General features: G+C 31.5%; 4 protein-coding genes across 4 annotated transcripts; 3 read left to right on the top strand and 1 right to left on the bottom strand.

The window, feature by feature from the left end:
- Positions 1 to 1,851: 1,851 nt before the first annotated feature.
- On the top strand, positions 1,852 to 21,892 carry LOC111698314 (uncharacterized). Its single transcript, XM_023468625.1, has 7 exons — positions 1,852 to 1,982; positions 4,390 to 4,478; positions 5,373 to 5,413; positions 8,887 to 8,967; positions 18,338 to 18,390; positions 18,987 to 19,100; positions 20,791 to 21,892. Exons 1-7 carry the CDS (start codon positions 1,852 to 1,854, stop codon positions 20,849 to 20,851), a joined length of 570 nt encoding a protein of 189 aa, XP_023324393.1. The 3' UTR covers positions 20,852 to 21,892.
- Positions 11,096 to 12,561, top strand: LOC111698317 (uncharacterized). The gene is made up of 3 exons (XM_023468628.1): positions 11,096 to 11,175; positions 11,402 to 11,449; positions 11,965 to 12,561. The coding sequence occupies exons 1-3, from the start codon at positions 11,130 to 11,132 to the stop codon at positions 12,483 to 12,485; spliced, it is 615 nt and encodes a 204-aa protein (XP_023324396.1). The 5' UTR covers positions 11,096 to 11,129; the 3' UTR covers positions 12,486 to 12,561.
- LOC111698316 (uncharacterized) lies at positions 15,077 to 16,158 on the bottom strand. The gene is made up of 2 exons (XM_023468627.1): positions 16,056 to 16,158; positions 15,077 to 15,797 (listed from the first exon to the last, which is right to left on the bottom strand). The coding sequence occupies exons 1-2, from the start codon at positions 16,141 to 16,143 to the stop codon at positions 15,229 to 15,231; spliced, it is 657 nt and encodes a 218-aa protein (XP_023324395.1). The 5' UTR covers positions 16,144 to 16,158; the 3' UTR covers positions 15,077 to 15,228.
- Positions 21,893 to 22,881: 989 nt separating the features above from the next.
- On the top strand, positions 22,882 to 23,934 carry LOC111698315 (uncharacterized). The gene is made up of 2 exons (XM_023468626.1): positions 22,882 to 22,985; positions 23,287 to 23,934. Exons 1-2 carry the CDS (start codon positions 22,946 to 22,948, stop codon positions 23,838 to 23,840), a joined length of 594 nt encoding a protein of 197 aa, XP_023324394.1. The 5' UTR covers positions 22,882 to 22,945; the 3' UTR covers positions 23,841 to 23,934.
- Positions 23,935 to 24,173: the final 239 nt, after the last annotated feature.

Genomic DNA, 24,173 nt, shown 5'->3' with positions numbered 1-24,173 from the left:
ATCAAATGATGTTTTTATTCAACTAATTCATTATAAAGTTTATTTAACCGTTTAAAAAATTCGAAATTGAAATGAATAGTCTAGGGAACATACTGTATTAATGTACTCTACTGCATATGATTTGTGAACATTTACATGATTTGTACACTTTGAACTCCCTTTCAGGCTGAAAGGGACTGAAAAAATTCATACCGAGAGATTCTTTTAATTCCTCTCTATATATTCTATTCTCTATGACGACACCATATATGAACTTCTGTCTTACTACAATGTACACTGTACACTGTACAGTTAATTATCCATGGCCATACAACTTTTTGGCAGTCGCTGAACTCCAACCTTCGAGTGTGGAGGTGGGGAAGACTTCACTGCAGATTTTACTTTTGTACATGACCACTTTTTCAATAATTTTCAATTAAATTAGTATTTATTTAGGGTTAGGTTAGGTTTAGACACTTTCTGGCCCGGGCGCTGCGGCTAGGACAGGCTAGGGGGCCGAACGCTGCGACCACGGATTAGGTTAAGTTATGACACTTTCAGGGCCGAGCGCTGCGGCTAGGATTCAATCCCGATCTACAAATGTCATCCCCCCTTAATCATGCTTTTAATTAAGCGCGGCAGTGAATTCTTCCCCACCTCGCACATTGGAAGGTTGCAGTTCAGCGTCTGCCCAACTTTTTGCAGTATGTATCAGTGATATCAGTTTATAAGAGGGGGTTATTATAGAAATAGTTAAAAGTTTAATAACATTCGTGCACGTGCATGTTTCAAAACAACCGGTTTTCATCCCACATTTAATCTCAAAAACGAAAACTTCAAATCTGTGGTTTTTACATTTTTCCCAATTGAAAGAAGAAACTGTAATTACATTTAATATTTGATATTTCCTGTATTTCCCAGAAAAAGTTAGGTTTACGAGTTTCCAACATCAAATATAGAAATACTAAATTTATTCGAGAATAAAATAGACAAATCCTCTAAATCTTGCCAAGCAGATACAACATGTCGTTTACTACAGTGATAACTATAAAACTCTGGAATAGAAAAACGACTTTTAGACTCAAGTTATGACTTGAACTAGTCCAATGAACTTGAGACATTTGAAGAGGATTATGCCCTGTTCCTCTGAATCTGATCAAAAATGTGGAAGATACCGTCGTTTTCCTGGCTTTAAAACTATTTAATTCTGATAATTTCTTCATTATTTCTAAAGCACTCTTGCAGAAAAACCACGAATGCAAATATACAGCTTTTAAAATAAAAAAAAACCACGAAGATCTAATTCATACTTGATCAGACAAAGCTTTTAAGGGAACCGTACTGAGAATAAACTTTAGAAAATATATCTAGCAGCTAGCTAGCCCCGACAAGTGTCAGTTTGAGCTTTAGAAAATATATCTAGCAGCCACCTAGCCCCGACAAGTGTCAGTTTGAGCTTTAGAAAATATATCTAGCAGCCACCTAGCCCCGACAAGTGTCAGTTTGAGCTTTAAAAAAATACATGGTTAAATTTTTATCTTGAACTTGTTTTTAATTTTCTTGATTTTACGAGTTTATTTCAATGAAATAAATCACTGCTGGATCTGGACAGAATTTTGTCAAGGTGTTATTAGAAAAGAATGACGGGGACAAAAACATTTGAAAAGAAAATACAATTATTTTTCTTTTTGTCCCAATTTATGATCAGTTTATTTGTTTGAACCGAACTTAAATTGGGAGTGGCTCTTATTGAATAAGTTGAAATATTTGTATATTTGGAACCAAATAATATTACAAATCATAACTCAGTGGTAACCAGAACAAAGCCAAAAATATTTATTATTACCTTTGGACATTTAACAATTTTCTAACATGTACTGTACTGTTCAGGGTGAGTCTAGCCGAAAGCTTGTACAAGGATCGTATTGTATTGTTGAAACCCTTGTACCCAGTCAGGAACTGTACACAGACGGGGAACAGCTAGTTGTACTTTTAGGGTTCAGGTACATATCCATTAGCACCATAGTTTCAGTAGAAGTAAATATTTCCATTTACTGATAGCGCCGATTGAATGATTCATAACTCTGATTGGATAATGAGATAGATAAAAAGATAGATGTTACCGCCAAACTATTGGTTGAGAATAGACAACAATCTTGCCAATCACTTTCGCAGAGAAACTGAAAATGAAAAGAAACAGTTTAAAGAAACAAAGCATGGATATCTAATTCATATTTATTCCGACCACGCTTTTAAAGCTACAGTTTTAAATCGAGCATATGTCATCTTTGCATGGGGAGGGTCACTTGAAATTATGCATACAGTCCCTTTAAATTGGGGATTTAATGATACAAATGTGATAAAAATCACTAACATAAGTGAAAATAAATTTTTTTTAAAGCTTTCCAGTTTGGGTATTTGTGGAACGGGGTGGGAGATTATTTTGGAGGGTGATTGATTTTTATTAATTTTTTTCGCGAAAACAATTTATGGCCATATCTTGCACAATTTTGAATATTTTGAGTTCTGTAAATTGGTCAAACTCCGCTATTGCCTCTTTCCAATATTTGCTATTTTGTTTAAATAAAACACACAAAATTTTTTTTAAAAATAGTTTTAATTTAATTCGTTAAATGTTCAGACAACCGATTTTCTTGGATTCAATGTCGTGTATTTTTCACTGCAACAACGTTAATTACCATTCTGTATTACAAAAATTAAATATGAAATAAAACGTAATTTACAAACCAGGTTTGAAATGTTCATAAAATGATGTTCATAAAATGTTCATGACCATCTTTATTGTCAAATATTTTGTGAATAACCCTCTAAAAATGTCAAGAATTCGACACAAAGAGTGGGATTTCTGAAAAGAGCTCTGATTGCATGAAAACAAGATTTTTAATATTTAAGAAGAATAAAAAAATGTGCAATGCATTTAAGTTAAATTAATGGTGAAATTATATTTCAGGTTTGCATACAAATTAGAATTATAAATAAGTTTTCCAACATTAAAGTTTATAAAAGAAATTAAACCTTTATAGTTTGGTTTGGCATGCATTACCTAGTTTCCCCTAGTTGTTTAATTAATTGTGTATTCAACCAGGATATTAGAACAAGGTTCTAACTTTAAAGGGAGTGTTCAAGAAAATGTGAGACGGTTTTTTTTATAGTTGACAGTTGTACCGTTCTATATATTTCTTTTTTTAGTGAATATTGTCTTCAAATTTAACCCTAATCCCCATGATGGGGGGAGGTCCTTCCCCCACCCCACCCCCACCTATGTTTTGACCTAGTTGAAATAGGGGAGTCCCTAGTTCAACTTTTCAAGGCCAGCTATTTAAAAAAAATATTAGACCACTAACTTTAATGGTTTGGATGCTAGGGATGTTTTTGAAAAGTTTAAAAACAGCGACGAAAATATATTAAAAATATTTATTATTACTTTTTACAAATATTAACATGAAATAAGTGAATCAAGGCGTCACTGGTTAAAAGTCTGAAAAATATAAAGATTCCTTTATCAGTGGATAAAAAGAAAAAATACGAAATATATCATATTTATGTAATATGTGTAAACTCAATATATATATTCAAATGATAAAAATGAAACTTTCTAAATTTGAGCAATGAATATTAAATTTGTTTGAACGTTTGAAAGGTTCGCGTAAATATATATATAAATATATAATAAGTATATATTATTCTTCTTTGTTAAATAAATATATGAATTCATTTATGTATAAACGTATTTTTGGCAGTCGCTGAACTCCAACCTTCGAGTGTGGAGGTGGGGAAGACTTCACTGCAGATTTTACTTTTGTACATGACCACTTTTTCAATAATTTTCAATTAAATTAGTATTTATTTTATAAANGTGAAAAAACAGGTTTCACATTTTAAAATGATTAATTTTTTTTCCATTAGTGATAAAAGTAAAAATTGTATTTTTTACATTATAAACATCTCTTTAGCTTTGTTCATTGGTAAGTCTATAATTGCACACTGATTACTTGCCTAAACCTTTAAATATATCAAATTCTTATATCTTTGTAACCTGAAGTCTTAGACCTTTGATATTTCACAGCGAATAAAAACCAAATTTGTTTACAAGGTTTCACAATCAGGTTGGAAAGGTAAATTAAAAAATTCAAATTTAGACAAATTCTTATGTAAACTAACTTTAAGGAAAAAATTACACTGTAAAGAAATATCAAAATTTGTATGAGCACCGGAGCCAAACTCAACTTAATAGCATAATTCGTCAAATTTTGTTAGATGAAAATCATTATTCATCAACATTGCATTGAGCTAGTAAGCTGAATTTGGTTCCGGTGCTCCAACAAATTTTGTTTCATGAAAATTTGACATTTTTTAGAATAATATGAATTTAAAATTACATATGTTCAGGACAACAGATGACAACTGTGTAGCTACTCCAGAAGCAGACGAAGAGAGGAGTGAGGAAGCTAGAAGCTGGAGGGATTGGACTGGAATAGGAAACAAAATAAAAGATTTAATATAAATTATAATATTCATAAAGAAAATCGGGTTTTGCCACAAACTCAAATCATGAATTCTGTTAGATGAAAAAGTCTAAGTTGAAATATCTAAGGTTTACACAATCAGATTGCAAAGAGATAGAGATTAAAAATTTGAGTTTTCGACAAATATAATTATTTAAAGAATTAGAATCTATTAAAATGGAAGGATATAGAACATTAAGAACCTCCAGACCCCTTAGCCTTAAACAAAGAAATTGAGTCTTTGTAACAAACTCTGATTTTCTAATACCTATATTTTTTCCACCTGATGGTGTAAACCTTTGATATTTCAAACTTAGATTTTATCTAACAAAATTGAAATATCTAAGGTATAAGGCATTGGATTACAAAGATATAGAGATTAGAAAATCATAGTTTGTGACAAAGACTCAATTCCTTTTACCTGGTTGTCGCCACTTTGTCACTCAAAATGGAGATTTTTTATAAAACACATTTTCCCCGTTCAATCCCCATCTAGTCATGTTTTTAAAGTAAAAGTAACAAAATTCCCCCTTAAAAAAATAAGGGGGGAATCGAATTTGTAAGCCGCCCACAATTACATGGCACGCAGATTTAACGGTTAATTGGTCCTTTTCACAGTAAGCAAGGTGGCTTCGATTCAAATATCACAATTAACATAACAACATAATTTTTTGCATTTTCTCATTTAAACTATTTTGGCGATGGATGAGTTTTAAATGAAAAGTATTGAATTCCAACTCCGTAAGTTTAAAAATTGTTGAATTATAGACCAAAATACGATTTAATTCAATTGAATGAACCAAACGCATCTCACCCCGGTTAGTCCATGGGATTGCGAGGTACAATTCATTTATTTTCTTTGATCAGGAAACCTATACACTGGCCTAGCTCGGTTAGATACCGTACAGGTACAGGTACAGGTACAGGTACAGGTACAGGTACAGGTACAGGTACAGGTACAGGTACAGGTACAGGTACAGACAGATGCAGGTACATATACTTCTATTTATCAATTTTTCTACAACTTTCTTTATTATTGATCCCAAGCTCTGAAAGCATGCTCAAGATATGTCCTTATAAAGAATGTCTCTATCTTGTAATCTGGATTTATTGAACAGGAAAATGAATAAAACTCATTTCCCTGTCTAATGCTAAACCTGCACTATGTTTACTCTGCACAATTACATAATAGTAAAACAGGGATTGGTTATTTTAAATCATGATTCGTAAAAAAATAATTCCTTGAACATTTCTTTGCAAAGGTTTTATATATTTTGTAAATGTTTAGAAGAATTGTATTGGTGGGAATTGGAGAAAAGCTAAATATTTGTTTTTGTATTCTGACAATCAAATTGTTTTCCTTTACACAATGTTCTGTGATTGTCTAATTTATTCAGTGATGTCACAGTCACTAATTGTCGCTAGTTGTCGTCACTAGTTGTCACTAGTTGTCGTCACTAGTTGTCACTAGTTGTCGTCATTAGATGTCGTCACTAGTTGTCACTAGTTGTTGTGACTAGTTGTCCCTAGTTGGCTTGACTAGCTGTTACTAGTTGTCACTAGTTGTCACTAGTTGTCACTAGTTGTTGTGACTAGTTGTCCCTAGTTGTCTTGACTAGCAGTTACTAGTTGTCACTAGTTGTCACTAGTTGTCACTAGTTGTCACTGGTTGTCACTAGTTGTCACTAGTTGTACTAGTTGTCACTAGTTGTCACTAGTTGTCACTAGTTGTCACTAGTTGTCACTGGTTGTCACTAGTTGTCACTAGTTGTCACTAGTTGTCACTAGTTGTCACTAGTTATCACTAGTTGTCACTAGTTGTCACTAGTTGTCGCTAGTTGTCACTAGTTGTCGCTAGTTGTCACTAGTTGTCACTAGTGTTCACTAGTTGTCACCAGTGTTCACTAGCGTTCACTAGTTGTCACTTGTTGTTACTTGTTGTCACTTGTTGCCACTTGTTGTCACTAGTTGTCACTATAGATGTCACTGGTGGGGTGGGGTGGAGAGTGTGTGACACCAGTTCTCGTTAGATCACTGAAGTTAAGCACACTTGTCCACAGCCAGTAACTGGATTGGTGTCCAGGCTGGTGTTCACGGGTTCGATTCCCGTACTCCACACAAACCTGTGGTTTCAAAAACATCTGAAGCCGACATCTGGTTTAGCAGTTATGACCACCTGACGGATGTAGGAGGACAGAGGGGCGGCTGTCAACAACTCTCGCAGCGAAAGGGTGCGTGCTTTCTGCTCAACAAGAAAGAAGCTTCAAGAGGGATTGATCCAAGTGAATGACGATGAAGAGAGGAATGGTGGACAAGCAGGGAGAGTCTATGGTTGCCAGCTATAGGTACCTGGGGGTATCCAATCCGGGCTTACAGATGTTAGGGAGCAATGAGTGTGACGTTTCCTATCAGTACGGCACCCGGGCCTCATTCCAGTATATCAGAAGGATTCCTGCACTCTATATTCTCAGGCCTAAGAAGAATCTTAGGCAGCTGGAATCTTGTCAACCCTCTTCTCAGAATAAATGAAGCGTGGATGGATGAATGTGCTGCCAGATTACAACCCCTGGTAGATCAATATAAAAACCCAGAAAACACCAAACTTTCGCAATAGAAAAAATTCCGAGATTTGATCGTAACAACCCGATCATGTCCTGGGGACAAAAAATCTCTTTTTTAAGATGTCACTGGTTGTCACTGGTTGTCACTAATTGTCACTAGTTTTCACTAGATGTCACTAGTTGTCGCTAGTTGTCACTAGTTGTCACTAGTTGTCACTTGTTGTTACTTGTTGCCACTTGTTGTCACTAGTTGTCACTATAGATGTCACTAGTTGTCACTGGTTTTCACTAGTTGTCACTTGTTATCATTAGTTTTCAAATGTTTAACTTTAATTTAGTATATGTTAAGGTGGACAGTTCCTTTCATATATTCATGTTTAGGTGGAAAGTTCCTTTAATGTATTTGTGTCAAGGTGAACAGTTCCTTTAACATGTTTGTGTTAAAGTGAACAGTCCCTTTGATATTTTTATGTTAAGGTGAACAGTTCCTTTAACATATTTATGTTTAGGTGAACAGTTCCTCTAATATATTTATGTTTAGGTGAACAGTTCCTTTAACATGTTTGTGTTAAAGTGAACAGTCCCTTTGATATTTTTATGTTAAGGTGAACAGTTCCTTTAACATATTTATGTTTAGGTGAACAGTTCCTCTAATATATTTATGTTTAGGTGAACAGTTCCTTTAACATATTTATGTTTAGGTGAACAGTTCTTTTGATATATTTATGTTTAGGTGAACAGTTCCTTTAATATAATTATGTTAAGGTGTACAGTCCCTTTTATATATTTATGTTAAGGTGAACAGTTCCTTTAACATATTCATGTTAAGGTGAACAGTTCCTCTAATATATTTATGTTTAGGTGAACAGTTCCTCTAATATATTTATGTTTAGGTGAACAGTTCCTTTAACATATTTATGTTTAGGTGAACAGTTCCTTTAATATATTTATGTTTTGGTGAACAGTTCCTTTTATATATTTGTGTTAAGGTGAACAGTTCCTTTAACATATTTATGTTTTGGTGAACAGTTCCTTTAATATATTTGTGTTAAGGTGAACAGTTAAACATATTTATGTTTAGGTGAACAGTTCTTTTGATATATTTATGTTTAGGTGAACAGTTCCTTTAATATAATTATGTTAAGGTGTACAGTCCCTTTTATATATTTATGTTAAGGTGAACAGTTCCATTAACATATTTATGTTAAGGTGAACAGTCTTTTTAATATATTCATGTTAAGGTGAACAGTCCCTTTAATATATTCATGTTAAGGTGAACAATCTCTTTAATATATTTATGTTAAGGTGATCAATTCCCATTAACATATATATGTTAAGGTGAACAGTTCCTTTAACATATTTATGTTAAGGTGTACAGTATTTTTAACATATTTATGTTAAGGTGAACAATTCCAATTAACATATATATGTTTAGGTGAACAGTTCCTTTAATATAATTATGTTGAGGTGAACAGTTAACCTTTAATATATTTATGTTATGTTAAACAGTTCCTTTAATATAATTATTTTAAGGTGAACAGTTCCTTTAATATATTTAAGTTGAGGTGATAATTCCCTTTAATAATTTATGTTAAGGTGATAATTTCCTTTAATATATTAATGTTGAGGTGATAATTTCCTTTAATATATTAATGTTGAGGTGATAATTTCCTTTAATATATTAATGTTGAGGTGATAATTTTCTTTAATATATTTATGTTGAGGTGATAATTCCTTTTAATATATTTATGTTGAGGTGATAATTCCTTTTAATATATTTATGTTGAGGTGATAATTCCTTTTAATATATTTATGTCGAGGTGAACAAGATTGAGTTTCTGGAGAGTCATATTCCTGATCATACGGCAGTCTTTCATTATCTTGTTCTTTTATACCTTCAGGTTAGGATTTAAATTAAGCGTAAAGTAACCCTTCATTCTAACATGGCAATGCCAGATTTACAACATTACCCTTAGAACCCTAATCTGATCAAAAATGTGGAAGATATCATCTTTTTCTGATTCAAAAAGTGTTTAATTCTGATAATCTCTCCATTGTTTCTTATAAGCAAGAAGTAATTTTCCCAGAGAAACCACAAATGAAAATAAACAGTTTAAAGAAACATAAACATACTTTATCAGACAAATCTTTTAAGTGTACCATTGTAAATTGGACATTGCCATATTTTATAGAGGGTCACTTGAAATTACATTTACAGTCCCTTTTATGTTAACAATAAGAAGAATAAGTGTAAGAAAAGTAATAAAGAAAACAATAAAGATATTGATAATATTAGTATACATACATTGTGCATATATTTACTTTCCATGATTTTGCTTATCAGGATTTCTACATTTTGTGTGACGGTGACCCAAACAAAGTCTGCAGTTTATTGTGAACAAATGCCTTAATTAATGTCTTTTAATATGGCAGACAAGAAATAAAAAATGATTGTTTGTCAGGATTAGTCTTTTGGAGCATTTTTTCAAGGTGTTACACCACTGCCTAGCTAGCCTGAAAAAAATGTTGATTTTTTCTTCCGCCTGAGTAGCCTGAGGAGGTCGGCATGCCTTTTAAGGGTAGATTCCATACCCAAAACCAACATATATAAATACGCATTTCATGGAAATGACAAATTATGAAAGTAATTAAAGATGCAGTATGAAAATTAAAGACGACCTAAATCTAACTTTAAGGAATAAGAATATCATGTGGCATTTTCTATAAAGAAGAATAAAATCAAATTTTATTTCAACCCTCATAACATATCAGAATTTTGAAACATATACAACTTTTATTTAGAAAATGGATCAAAAAAGACAATAGTTTCCATTCCAAGAGGTGTTGTATCGATTTAAAGTTAATTTCTAGAAACGCTAAAACTGCAATGTTTCAAACAAAATGTGCCCTTTTTGACTGTCCGCTAGGAGCCCTGCTGTCTGGTCCAGGGCAAGAAAATCCGGAAAAGAAATATTGCCCTGTGTGTGCTAAATCAAGATATAAAAGTCTAATAAAAACACCCGCACTTTTTTCTTTTTATATTCATATGTTTTTCATTTTATTAGAATAAACGCTATCATAAAAATATTCAAGTGTTAAAGGGATTTATTTCAATTTTTTTATTTTTAAATTATTAAAAAATCCTCTTTTGAGCAGATCTAAAGATTTACTTAACCCTATTCCCGCTGGGGGGGGTCAATTTGACTCCCCCCTGTAGTTTTTTTTGCATAACTCAAAAAGTATTGGCTGTTGAAATTTTCTGACTTTTCTTACATACCCAAAGCCCTCCCTTTAGGCCTAAAACCGGGCTTTAATACTAACTGCCTGAGTCCTCAGGCACACTGCCTGAATGACTGCTTTTGCCTGTAGCAAACTAAATCTTTGTTTTGACCCACTTTCACTTGTCAGATTTTGATAAAATTTAGCTTTTTGGAAAGCCTATGACATAAGGAAACGGATTGCACAAGTTTTGCGAAAAAAAAATTGCAAATTTTTTGCAAACAACTTGTCAAAGGAAATTTGCACATTTTTAGTTTTTCTTGATTAAAAATCAGGTTATTTAAAATTTTGCAAAAATTTTTGCATATTTGAAATGGCATGGTCAAGGGCTTTTCAAAAATGTATAATTTGTCATTTTTTGGACAAATTTTTTGCAAACATTTTTACTATAAAACTGGATTTTGCGATAAAAAATTCAATTTTCGCAAATTTGCAAAATTTTTTGCAGATTCTAAAAGTAGAGCACAAGAGCTTTCTAATGATGTATCATTTGTCATATTTTGACATAAAACATGGGATTTAGAGGGGGGGGTCAAATTGACCCCCCCCCCCAGCGTATCCTGGTTTTCAAGTACCCCAGCGGGGATAGGGTTAAAAAATGCAATTCAGGTGAAATATTTTTACGAATAATAATGTTATCTCTACTCACATGGTTCCTAGAATTTCTGGGGCTTAAAAAATTGAGTTTATGTTTACCTGAGATTATAACTTCTTGGAAATCCCTTTTTATAAATAGAGAGTTTAGTTTGTTCATTATCAGTCTGGATTAAAGATTCCTGTAAACATGATTTTCATGTCTCTTTCTTTCATCCTCTACATAATTAGCATTGGTTAGAACTTTTCTAAATCTTGGGATTTAAAGAAAATAAAAACCAGTTTTCATATTTCAAATTTGGGTTTATAAAAAGAGTAAAATTCTTAAAATGTTCTTGGTTGGAATCTTTTTTCATGTTTCAAATGCAAAAAAGGTTTAGTGCATTTGCATATATATATTAAATAAAAACTCAGTTTGGATTAAATTCAGGCCTGTACATTTCTAATCTTCCCCAAAACTAGGTTCTATTTCTGGAGAAAATGCCAACTGGGTTGATATCTGTGCTGAAGGCATAGAGAATAGAATATATAGAGAGGAATTTACTGTAAAAAAGTGTAAAACGGCCATTTTGTTGTACTGTTTCCATACTGCAGGTGTACTTCACATATTTATGCTATATAACCTCTTGGGCCCTGGAATATCATTTTATAGAAAATCTAAAATTATTGTTAAAAGAAAACCAAACTATGAAATAGACTGGTTTCATAATTGACCAATGATCATTTCACATAGACTCTATGCCTTCCACTTTACAAACGATGATTTTCCGTTATAACTATAAATCAAATGATGTTTTTATTCACCTAATTCATTATAAAGTTTATTTAACAGTTTAAAAAATTCGAAATTGAAATGGATAGTCTAGGGAACATACTGTATTAATGTACTCTACTGCATATAATTTGTGAACATTTACATGATTTGTACACTTTGAACTCCCCTTCAGGCTGAAAGGTACTGAAAAAATTCATACCGAGAGATTCTTTTAATTCCTCTCTATATATTCTATTCTCTATGGCTGAAGGGTTCAATACTGTGGACGAGTGTTGTCATAAAAATACAGCAACTGCTGATGGTGGTATGGAAGGTCATCAGTATCTCATTGACCTAGAGACTCCGAGAGACTACTTCGACCAATACATAAGCTGTCTGACCAACTCCTTAGAAGACCCAACCCATGGATATCAGCTGGTAACTTTTGAAACATCAAAGGAAAATTATTGTCTTGTTAAATACATTAGTGCAAGACAGAACAAGATGAACCCCTCTACCAACTATGAATTCTACATAGGCCTTCAAGGCCAAACCTCGGACAACATGAAGAATGGGTTTTTATGGCAATTACCTATGAGAGGGCAATTTGGCTACTCAGAAGATTACGCTGCTAATGTTCCAACTTTTACCAACTGGGCCATTAATGCTCCTAATGGACAGGACTGTGTTAAAATGACAACAGGAATGGGAAGCCCTACAAGTGCACTTTGGACTCATGTTGATTGTAATTCTCAACTTTACTCCATTTGTGAGCGTTATCCCTTAGTTTAGATCACAGATTCAGTTGTAAACAACAAATATCATTGTATCGTCTTTTTCAGATGTTTAAAATAAAATATTAATGAACTGTTCTTTGTATATAACATTAAGATTTCCTGATACATATTATTTAATTTGGAAAATGCATTTCTTGTTAAAAATTGAAAAGATTTAAAAATAAATATTTCTAGATAGCATTAAAAATAAGTCATCGGCATAACATTAATAAATATATTAGAGTTGATCTGATTTACACATTTGTCAGAAAGCCCAAGTTTTACTAAACAAATTGGAAGGAAGGGTTCAGAGAAGTTATTCATTTGTAATCAGTGGAAAGTGGTATTAATTTCTGAAGCAAAGAAAGCAAAAACAAATTTAAATGCTTTCAAACATTTTTAGCAATTTCTGAATTGAAATTTACAGTTAAAAGTTTTATGAAATACACCTCAAACCACTGCCTGTTCTTATCACAACACTACGTACAAATCGTAAGATTGATTTTAACAAAATTACAGAAATGCTGTATTAATTGGGCTATCTAGAGAAAGGCTCCTGGAAAAATTTAAGCTTCTCAAAAATTTATGTTTGAGAAACGAAGTAGAAATTGTATCTACATAGCAAGGAATTATATAAATAAGGATTTATCTCTTATTGGATAATGATCTACATAGAAAGATGAATGTTACCGCAATGCAATTTCTATTGGTTCAGAATGGACACTAAACACATGGCTGAACCCTGATTGGATCAGGCTCTAATGGACTCGGCATACTAGAGTGCCAAAGGTTGCCTCGTAGTTGATAAAGCATAATTCAAAGTTTGAAATATCAAAGAACTACATAATCTGGTTGCAAGCTATAGGAATTATAAAACTGGGTGTTTTTCATAAAACGAAATGAGACATTTTAACAGAAAACATCCTACCTAAGTTTTGAATTAGAAAATTGTATAATTAATTTTTAACCATTTTTAATGCACTAAAGCATCTTTTATTCAAAATTAGAGTTTTGATTCTGATCACTTGAATTCCAAACCAAAAAAGGACAATTACTTAACTTAAAAGACTTTAAAGAAGCTGCTTCACTGCTTTTGAATGGAGACAAAGGATTTCCATGGTTTAAGTTTTGTTCAATATGTTGATGTTGATGAGAAATGCAAACCATTGTAAATTATTGAAGATTAACAAAACTAATCTTCTGGGATATTATTTCTCATAATTGTCCTGGGACATTATTAATAATAATGTCCAAGAAGATTTCAAATTTTTTTCGGCTCCTTCCTTGATCTGTATCAACGCCTCAGAATCCAAGAAGATAATTGAAGAATCCAACATCTTCCTTGCCAATTAAACTAACACTGACAAATTTTGGATTTTTTACAAAATTTTGCAGATTTTAGAGTTTTCTTCGAGATTTTTCAGTTTAAAAATAAAAAAAATTATAGAAGCAACTGCCTTATGCATAATTTGGAAAATTATATTTTTGCCGGGATTCTTACTTAATTTAGTTTTTTCGGTTAAAATTCAAGCCTTTAATCCCTCTATGTTCGGGCAGTTGCATAAATAAATATAATTCCTTCAATTCTCAAAAATCTGCATTCCAATATAATAATTCCAATTACGTCTGAACTGATAGTGAATTGTAAAAAAAATCAAAATTCATTACAAAGGAACTGAGTTTTAGCCACAAATTCTGATTTGCAAAATCGCTATATCTTTGCAACCTGATGGTGTTAACCTTTGATATTTCAAACAATTATTATTTGATCTAAAATAATTCATAGATTAAAATATCTTAGGTCTCTGACATTAAAATGAAAAGATATAGGGATAAGAAAATCAGAGTTTGTGACAAAGCTCAATTCCTTTATAGTTATCTTAATTCTTCTCTTCTTAAAGGGAGTGTTCGCGAAAAATGAAAGGGGGTATAGGCTTAATGCGATCGCTACTAATCTTACTTCTATCTGTTGCGTCTATAAGGAGAAAATTGTTAAAGACGTCTCATACCGAATAACTTAGCGCCAGGGGCGGACATAAGGATTCTGTAGGGGGGGTAAATATTTTTAATTTGGCGCGTGATTTTTTATAATAATATTTAGCTTACAACTTGTTTTCGAACATTCCTGGAAAATATGAAAATGTCGTCTTCATTACCAAAAATCCTCGGAACAGGAAGGTGTGTTTTTATAAGTAACTCTCAGATCATAACAATTAAAACATATTATGAAAAATCAACTATTTACAAATGTTGCGAAAGATAATCGATGACTATAGGTTGTAATATCTGAATGATTTGTTTGAAATTAAATAGATTTGTTTACGGTCTAAGTCGCATGTTGCATCTTTCTGAATTTGTATGGACACTACATTCTTCGGTATGAGTCGTTTTTAACAAGTTTCTCCTTATAGACGCAACAGATAGAAGTAAGATTAGTAGAGATTGAAGGCGCTTTTTTATCACATTAAGCCTATACCTCCTTTCATTTTTCGCGAACACTCCCTTTAATGTTTTTTTTTCAATCTTATTCCCTTTAAAGGTTTGGGTCTTCAAATACAGACATCTTGAGCTTGTTTTGAGATTTTACACCTCATTAATATAACTAAGGATGCTTTTATCAGATTTATTGAAATTGAAAATTGAAACATGACATTTAAGTACAATGCCCATATTAGTTTACAAGAACAAATACCAAAATTAGGGTGTGACATTGAATCATTTAAGCAAATATACATATTGGTTATGGAACCTTTACACATTTACTTCTTTACATAGCGCTCACAAATGGAGAAAAACCTAGTATTGCATGCTACATCATTCCAGAGTCCATTAGTTGCAGTTGATGGTCCAGTACTCATTCTTACACAATCCAGTCTATTAGGAGCATTATTAGCCCAGTTAGTAAAGGTTGGAACATTAGCATCAGGATCTGCCGGAACTAATGCACCAACATGACCTGTCATTGGATCATCCCAGAAAAATGCATTTTTTAGATAATCTGAAGTATCTGCTTGAAGTCCAATATAGAAGTTGAGGTTGGAACTAGGATACATCATGTTGATATACTTTGCTACACAATAGTTCTCCTTCCTGGTTTCAAAGGTTGCTAGCTGATATCCATGGGTGGGGTCTGAGAAGGTATAGGATAAACAATGAATATGCTGATCAAAGTAATCTCTAGGAGTAGTGATGTCTATATAGTATTCATGACCCTCCATACCTTCATCAGTTTTTGCGTCTAAGTTTTTATGGCAACACTCATTAGGAACATTGAACCCATTAGCACAGATGTCAACCCAAGCAGCCTTCTCCTGGCCATGAAGAAATCCTATACAAATATGCAGTTGAATAAATAGTTCTGAAATGTATGTATCATGAATCATAAGAACTCTGCAGGGCAACACTACAGATCAAATTGAAAAACAATTTTAGTTCTGAGGTTTTTTTAAAGTTTGAAGCTTTGAGCTAAAGTAAACTTGTGTCTTTTGCAAAGTCATTTTAGACAATTTAACTTATTTGAAGTACTGCAGGGCATATTTTTTATGAATCTTGAAATAAAGTAGATTGTAGGGATAATTAATCTTACCTATTAAAAGAAAGAAGAAAGGAATGATTAGAGAAGTCATGTTGTTGTTAATTGGTAAACCACCAGACTGAAGTGAAAGGGACTCCATGCAGATATTTATACTGGAAATTGTATTCCATGCTTATCATTAAACGCAAGTTCAACAGAATGTTTGCTTGGAACATATAGGATTCTTGGAAATAGGACTGTTGATAAATATTGTTAAAGTTCACAGTATACTTTTCAATCTTCATTAATTAGATCATTTAATGAAGAGAATACTTCATCTAGAATTTTATTGGAATTTTTCTTCAATTTTTGACAACAAATGTTTTTGATAATGATAAGAAAATTTCCAAAACATAATTAAGAAATCATGCAGATTCTGATTATAAGAATAACAAATGTTTTTGATAATGATAAGAAAATTTCCAAAACATAATTAGGAAATCATGCAGATTCTGATTATAAGAATAACTTTTTTATATTTTAGCTTTTTTAAAACCTTACATAACCCCTGGGGGGATTTTGGAAGGTCAGGATCAGAATATTCTCATTGAAACTTGATTCTTTATATTCACCAATTCATTTATAATGTCTGAAAACATATAGCTGATAAAAGCAAAATATATATTAAAGAGGGTTTTATTACTATAAAATGCACGGTATCAAATTTGTGATGGACGCCAATTTAAGATGTAAAGGAAAATCCAAAGTAGTTCGGATACTAGTCTGCATAGTTAGTCATAGACAAGATAGTCGAAAATCTAACTATTTAAAGCAATTAAAATAATCAGAATTTTTTTCTTTTAACAGCCATCAGCCCCCCCAAATATGTTTCAAGAATAATGTTTACCTATCCTATGAATTTTCAAGGTGTTAATCTTTTTGAATATTTGAAACTCTTTAAGAAAAAGATTATTAGAAACTCTGTAAGGGTTCTCTGATCAACATGATCCTTTCAAACTGCGCTGAGTGTAAAATAATCGCATGAAATCATTTATTTTAGAAATTAGAACAATGTAACATTGGGCCGTTGCCCCTATGATTTTTTAATTTTATTTAGAAACGTAATTTTTGTCATACATCTTAAATAAATTCACATTAGTTAGGTTAGACATTTGAGGCTTCCAGAGAGGCCTAGCATTGTAGCTCAAGAGTAGGGGCCTAAGCCCTGAAGCTAGAACAGGCTATACGGACATTTTTAATAAAAAAAGTCACTAAAAACTGCACTTAGCTAAAAAGTTTTACAGCAAAAATTGCCCTATAAAAAAACGACACTAGAATAAAGCTTTACCAGTAACCTTTGTATACAGTTTAATCTATTAGAGGCTAATTTTGGAGTCAAACATTATAGAAACAGAGGCCGAATTTAAAGAATTTGAGCGGCGGCTTAAATTTAAGCCGCGGCTCAAATATAGTTGGTTTCACTTACAATTGTATTCAATGTTTCAATATTTAAGCCGTTGCTTAATTGAAACCAGTTTTTTTGTAAAAATAAAACTATAGATATCATTTTCATAAAAACAATTTTTACTCAATCTAAACAATTGTTCAAAACGATTGATAAAATCATTTTGATAAATCGTTCTGGTTAATATCTTTGGTAAATATTTTTTAAAGCATAGAATATTTGTATTTTTGATTGTGAAAAAGGACTTCAAAACAATGGTAAACTAGTAACACGGAGTTTTATGTAACCACATTAAGAATTTATACATGATTTATGTTGTCAACTTGTCAGTATACATCNAAATGAACATGAAATGCCTTAGAATTGAAAAATGTGTCTCAGGGAAATATAAAGTGTAATGTCTTAGAATGGAATTATGATAAGTTACACTGTTTTACAGAAAGTTTTATTTTCTAAAATATAAAAATATTCTCACGCAAAAAACGCCTTGTTGCTATACCTAACGGTTTCTGTACGTAATGTTGCTATAATCTTTGACTTCGCTAATTTCAGAGAAGTAAACAAATTTTATTTTTGAAAACTTACAAAGAACAGAGATAAGATTTTCTAGTTAAAAGCTACGTTTATTTTCCTATCGTGCTAAAACCTAGAATCTGGCTCTCGATACCATCGAGTCCACATTTGTAGCAACTTATACGACCTCTTTAAGGAAGGTTTATGGCCAGCTGAAATTGATGTTGCCTTAAAAAATGTTAATTCTTGATTTAGAAAAATTTGAAAAAATCAACGAATATTATCTTTGAAAAGCGGGGTAAAATCTTGCATTATTTATTTGTAAATTGACAATGATATTACATAAAGATAAATATTATAAATAATAATATTTTAGGTGGATTCTGACCTGGGTCGTGTATCTGTCCTGGATAGGGTTGCAAGATTTAGGAATTTAAATTTTTTTCTTTCTATTTTCACATTTTTAAATTTTTTCATATTTTTTGGTTTATCTGTAATATCTTGGCTTTGATATTTCAAATTTTGAATTCTGTTCGATCAAATAATCTAAGCTTGAAATATCAAAGGTTTCCACAAACTCAGATTGCAAACATATAATAATAAGAAAATTTGAGTTTGTTGCAGAAACTCAGATTCTTTGACCTAAGATTGTTTGACAATGGTTAAGAAAGGGAATGTGAGAATTAATAAAACCAATGATTGTGTACGCAATGTACATATCATATTTTTCCTCTGAGTCCGAAATTTAAAAGAGTATTGTTGAACGAAACTCCCGAGTTTCCTTTTTGGGGTCTTAACGTTTGTGTAGATTTTGATTGAAGAGGTTTAAAAAAATGGAAAATATGAAGAAAGTAAATAACCTTAACCCTGTTTCTATCTGATAATAAATAATGATAAATTAGGGATGGGCAAAAAAGTGTTACTTCTTTTTCTTTGATGACAAGAAATTGCGTGTAATTGTTGATGTCAAGGCTAAGAGCATGATAATCTTTTAAATTACAAAAAAAAATAACGTGTTGCATCAGAGTACGTCAGATGTCTGGTTATGTAACCCTGTACTCCTGTATTGGTTCCCAGTCTAAAACCCAGGATTCACCTCTAAATATTGCGCAGTCAAAATCAATGGATTCTCTTCTCAGGTATATTTTCCCATAGAACTTTGTATTAAAGATTTTTGGTTTATAAAAGGGGAAAGGATTCACACCAACCTGATATAAGCATTTCATACCCTGCAGAGAATTTATCCTTTAATTCTTGCAACATATCAAAAATAAACACGAAAATGGGCTTAATCTTTTGTGGGTCCTGTTTTTGCCTTTTATAATCCGTACTACTTGAAATAAACCGGAAATAAAATGTTTTTAAAATTTTTCTTTCTATTTTTCCATTTCAGAATGATGTGAAGAATAATATTGATAACGGTCATAAAAAGTTAATTCCATGCATAAGTTAATTTGATTAATTGTGTTCTGTTTTGATGAAACTGAGAATATGAATTCAGAATATCAGATGTGACTGACACTTTTCTAGCAAAAGACTTATTTTTTTCTTTTTTGTCTAGTTAACACACTTTTTTTAAATAGAAAAATTAAAGAGTTACTTGCACGTAATAAAGCATGAAGCACGGTACCCTGCATTGAATTTTAGACTTTTTTGTGTGTGTGTTTTTTGTGGTTACACATTTTGTTAAAACAGCCTGATAAATTACGAAGACTAAGTATTTGCGAAATGTCTCGTTCTACACATGATTGATCTGCATTTCTTGTTGTTTTACAAAACCAAAGTTTAGTTATCGGCTGATTTAATTTGGATGGCCCAAGCCCAACTTCTCAAGTTTTATTATTCAGAACTTTTTTTTATTTGGTAGTAACAATCTTCAGGCAACAGATAAATTGTAAATCAGTGAACACATTTTATTATCGCTCTTGATTTATTGGACCTAGGTAGATATAATAAAAGAAATTCTCTTAAACCCTCTCACGACCAAATTTAGGGATTAAAGTTTGGACGAAATTAACAAAACAAAAGTAAAGATTATTTGATTGATTGATTTATCAATTAAAGTAAAATTAATAATTTAATTGTTTGATTAGTTGATAATGTAATGACTTATGTAAAGTTGATTAGTTGGTTTTTTGATTGATGGATTAATTTATTATTGTAAAGTTTTTTTTCGATTTAAGTAAAGCTGATTATTTGATTGATTAATTAATTGGTTAACGTATTGTTTCTTATTTAAACGATTGATAAATTGATTAAAATAAAGTTTTTGATTTGATTGATCGATTAATTGGTTAAAGTATTGGTTATAATTATATCGATTGATTAATTGATTAAAGTATTGGACATTAATTGACTGATGAATTGATTAATTGAATGAAGTATTGGTCATTATTTGATTGATTAATTGATTAATTGGTTAAAGTATTGGTTATTATTTAAGCGATCGATTAATTGATTAAAGTATTGGTCATTATTTGACTGATGAATTGATTAAAGTATTGGTCATTATTTGACTGATTAATTGATTAAAGTATTGGTCATTATTTGACTGATGAATTGATTAATTGATTAAAGTATTGGTCATTATTTGATTGATTAATTGATTAAAGTATTGGTCATTATTTGATTGATTAATTGATTAAAGTATTGGTCATTATTTGATTGATTAATTGGTTAAAGTATTGGTTATTATTTAAGCGATTGATTAATTGGTTAAAGTATTGGACATTAATTGACTGATGAATTGATTAACTAGTTAAAGTAAAGTTGTTTAGTAATTGATTAAATGGTTAAGCTAGGTTTATTATTTGATTGTTTTTTTTTCAGGAAAGTTGCTGAAGATAGACAGAGTATAGAACAAGCTAAAAAGGACTTCTTAGAAAACTAGACCAGTCTACAGTGTATACAGTGTACAAATGTACAAGATTCAGGACTTAAATCAAGTACCTTAGTACATGTTTACAGTACAATGATCCAACGCTGAAATCAAGTACAGGAGATTCAAAACCATAGAAAAATAGTCTATAAACCCGTGGTATTTGCAGACATACCAAAAAAAGTTGGAAGAAATCCCTATGACGGCATGACACTTAACCTTATAGCCAAACTCTCTTGATGGTTTGATCTCGACCAGAAGAGAGCATGCCAATTTGAGTGAATGCATGTACATTTTCATGGCACTTGCTAGTTAATTAAAATCTGTGACAGCATCCAATGTGTATCACTCCAGCTTCATTTATATCATTCGTATATCATTCATAACATTAATGAAGTGAATATATGAAAAAATAACAAAATTTACAAAATATCTTTGGGTTGCTTCGATAAAATGAATTGTATCGAATTTGAAGAATTTAAGCTGGGTCGCTGAACTATCTACTGCCAGTATAAATCTTTAATCACCGATTCAAAGCTAAAGATTAAGGAAGTTAATTTAAATCGATGGCTCAAATATGAACCGGCGGTAGACAGTTCAGCCGGGTCTAAAGCTGGCTCAAATTCTTTAAATTCAGTCTGAAGACATTTATCAGTAATAATGTCTTGTTGTGGCCCTAATTCAAACCATCGCTTAAAACATTTTTTTAAATAGCAAGAAGTGGAATTTGACAAAATGTTATATTTTGTATTAATCATTTAAAGTGAAGAGTCACAACTATTTTAAATCCTTACATGGTCATTGCACAATGCACAATGCATTTATTATTGATTAGAACCTGCAACTCAAGACAGAATTTTGATTGTTTCAATGATGAAATAAAAAAAGGGAAATTTTTGTCCAAAATTTATGTTTCTTTGTGATCTTTTTGGTTCAGTTTTAGGGCTAAAAACTTGAGAAAGAGTCCCATTAACCCTTCTTTTGAAAAAGAATTTAGTGTTTGCCATAAACTCTAATTTTCAAATGACTAAATCTTTGCAACCCAAGGTTGTAGAATATATATGGATTAGAAAATTTGAGTTTGTGGCAAATCATCATAAATAATTTTTTGAGAAGCTTAAAGTTTTTTTTTAATGTATAAAGTTTACATCTAAATTTTGGAATAATCCATTACTAAAATAGATTTATATTTATTCTTCATTCTGATACTTTATAGTTTGAATTATTTGTAAAACAACGTTACATTATTCTTTACTACAAGGCTAGGTATTTTATTCATTACTTCATTTATTTTAGAACACTTTGAAAAAAAAGCTTGTTAGGGTTGTTAGGTCTATTCCTAAAATTTAGCCATCTTTATGCTTTTATGTTTTAACATTCTTCATGGTTCAAGCGTTTTTATTTATCGCTCTAACATGTTCTAATATTTCGGAACTTGGTTTATGGTTTAAGCTAACATGTTGTATAGAACTAAAATCTTCAACTGTAATAACATAAATTAGAGTTTGTGTGATAATTATGAAAAAAATGTAAAAAAAGAGAATAGTATTGAAGTCGTGACTATTGTAATTTGTAAAAATTTAACAAATATATACAAAATCTAAATCTTGATACATCAAAAATGCATGGGACAGGGAAGTGCCATAGAAATAAACTAGATAGCCAAAAAATAAAAAAATGTTAGAATTGACACAAAAAAAGCGTGGAGAAGAATCTGAAAAAGGTCCCACTGAAAATTGCTAGTTTATAAATTTTTATCAAACTATCCCCCCCCCCCTGGGGAAATGACAAATTTGACATTAAAAGGCAAATTTTTTCTTCCTTTATCATACTTTTTACCAAAAAATGAGTCCCCTCCGCTGCAGACAAACATGTCGAAAACATTTACAAAAAGAAGAATGTAAACAACTAAAATGAGATGATTTGTCCTCTATAACCCTGGTGGTGTTTTATCTTCAATTATAATTTCCAAGAATCTTTGAGTTTTGTAACAATCAGTTTTTTTATTTTATAAAATGAGGTGATAAGAAGGAGAATCGGTTTTCCAGTATAAATATCAGAACAGAATCCATTTAATTTCAGTTTTGTTAGCTCATTGAAAACATCATGACTTCTTTGATTCTTCCACTCTTCTTTTTCTTGATAGGTAGGATTACATTTTGTATATTTCACAATCAGAATGGATTTGAATGGCTTAATTATGTATTTCAAAAATCTGCAAAAGAAATGCTTAAGACACTTTGGTAGAAAAATCAAAATAATCAGATTTCCAAATTTTAAACATTCATGGGCATTGCCATCTTTGTATGGAGGGTCACTTGAAATGAATCTCCCGTCCTTTAATTTTGTAACAATTTGTTAATAGTGTCTTCATCAATGCTCAAATATATTTTATTCCTTTTTTGTTTTTGTTTTCTATCTAAAAATGAATAACCTGTATTTTTAAGGATCTCTCTATGGCCAGGAGAAAGCTACTTGGGTTGACATCTGTGCTAATGGGTTCAATGTTCCTTATGAGTGTTGCCATAAAAACTTAGTAGCAGGCACTGATGAAGGTATGGAGGGTCATCAATACTATATAGACATCACTACTCCTAGAGATTACTTTTATCAGCATATTCATTGTTTATCCAATACCTTCGGAGACTCCACCCATGGATATCAGCTAGCAACCTTTGAAACCAGGAAGGAGAACTATTGTGTAGCAAAGTATATCAACATGATGTATCCTACGTCCAACTTCAACTTCTACATTGGACTTCAAGCAGATACTTCAGATTATCTGAAAAATGCATTTTTCTGGGATGATCCAATGGTCTCCTCACTTGCAGCAAATCCTGATGCTAATGTTCCAACCTTTACTAACTGGGCTTATAATGCTCCTAATGGACAGGACTGTGTAAGAATGAATACTGGAAAAACGTTGGCAACCAGTGGACTCTGGAATGATGTAGCATGTAATTCTGTCCTTTTCGCTATTTGTGAGCGATATACAAAATAATTTGTGCATAGAACATGTTTAAATTCTTCAATTTTTAAATAATAAATGTAACGAAAGCATCCTTATTTATCATAATAAAGCGTAATCTTTTCAATTTCTCAACACATTTAAAGATGTCTGTATTTTAAGACCCACATGTTGATAGGGAGTAAAAATGAGTTTAAAAAAAACACCTAGTAAGTGAGCTTTACTGATGTATGGTCTTTACTGATGAGTGATCCTTACTAGAGTGCTGGTTAACTTTGTGTGATCGATAACAATTTGTATCAATTTCTTATTTTTGATAGAACATTTTGCAAATTTAAAAATCAAAAGTTTTTGTTTCAATTCTTA

Source organism: Eurytemora carolleeae, unplaced genomic scaffold (assembly GCF_000591075.1).
Source record: "Eurytemora carolleeae unplaced genomic scaffold, Eaff_2.0 scaffold206, whole genome shotgun sequence".
Classification (NCBI taxonomy): domain Eukaryota; kingdom Metazoa; phylum Arthropoda; class Copepoda; order Calanoida; family Temoridae; genus Eurytemora; species Eurytemora carolleeae.
The sequence above is the reverse complement of the archived record's forward strand: the minus strand, read 5'-3'. Positions and strand labels throughout refer to the sequence as shown.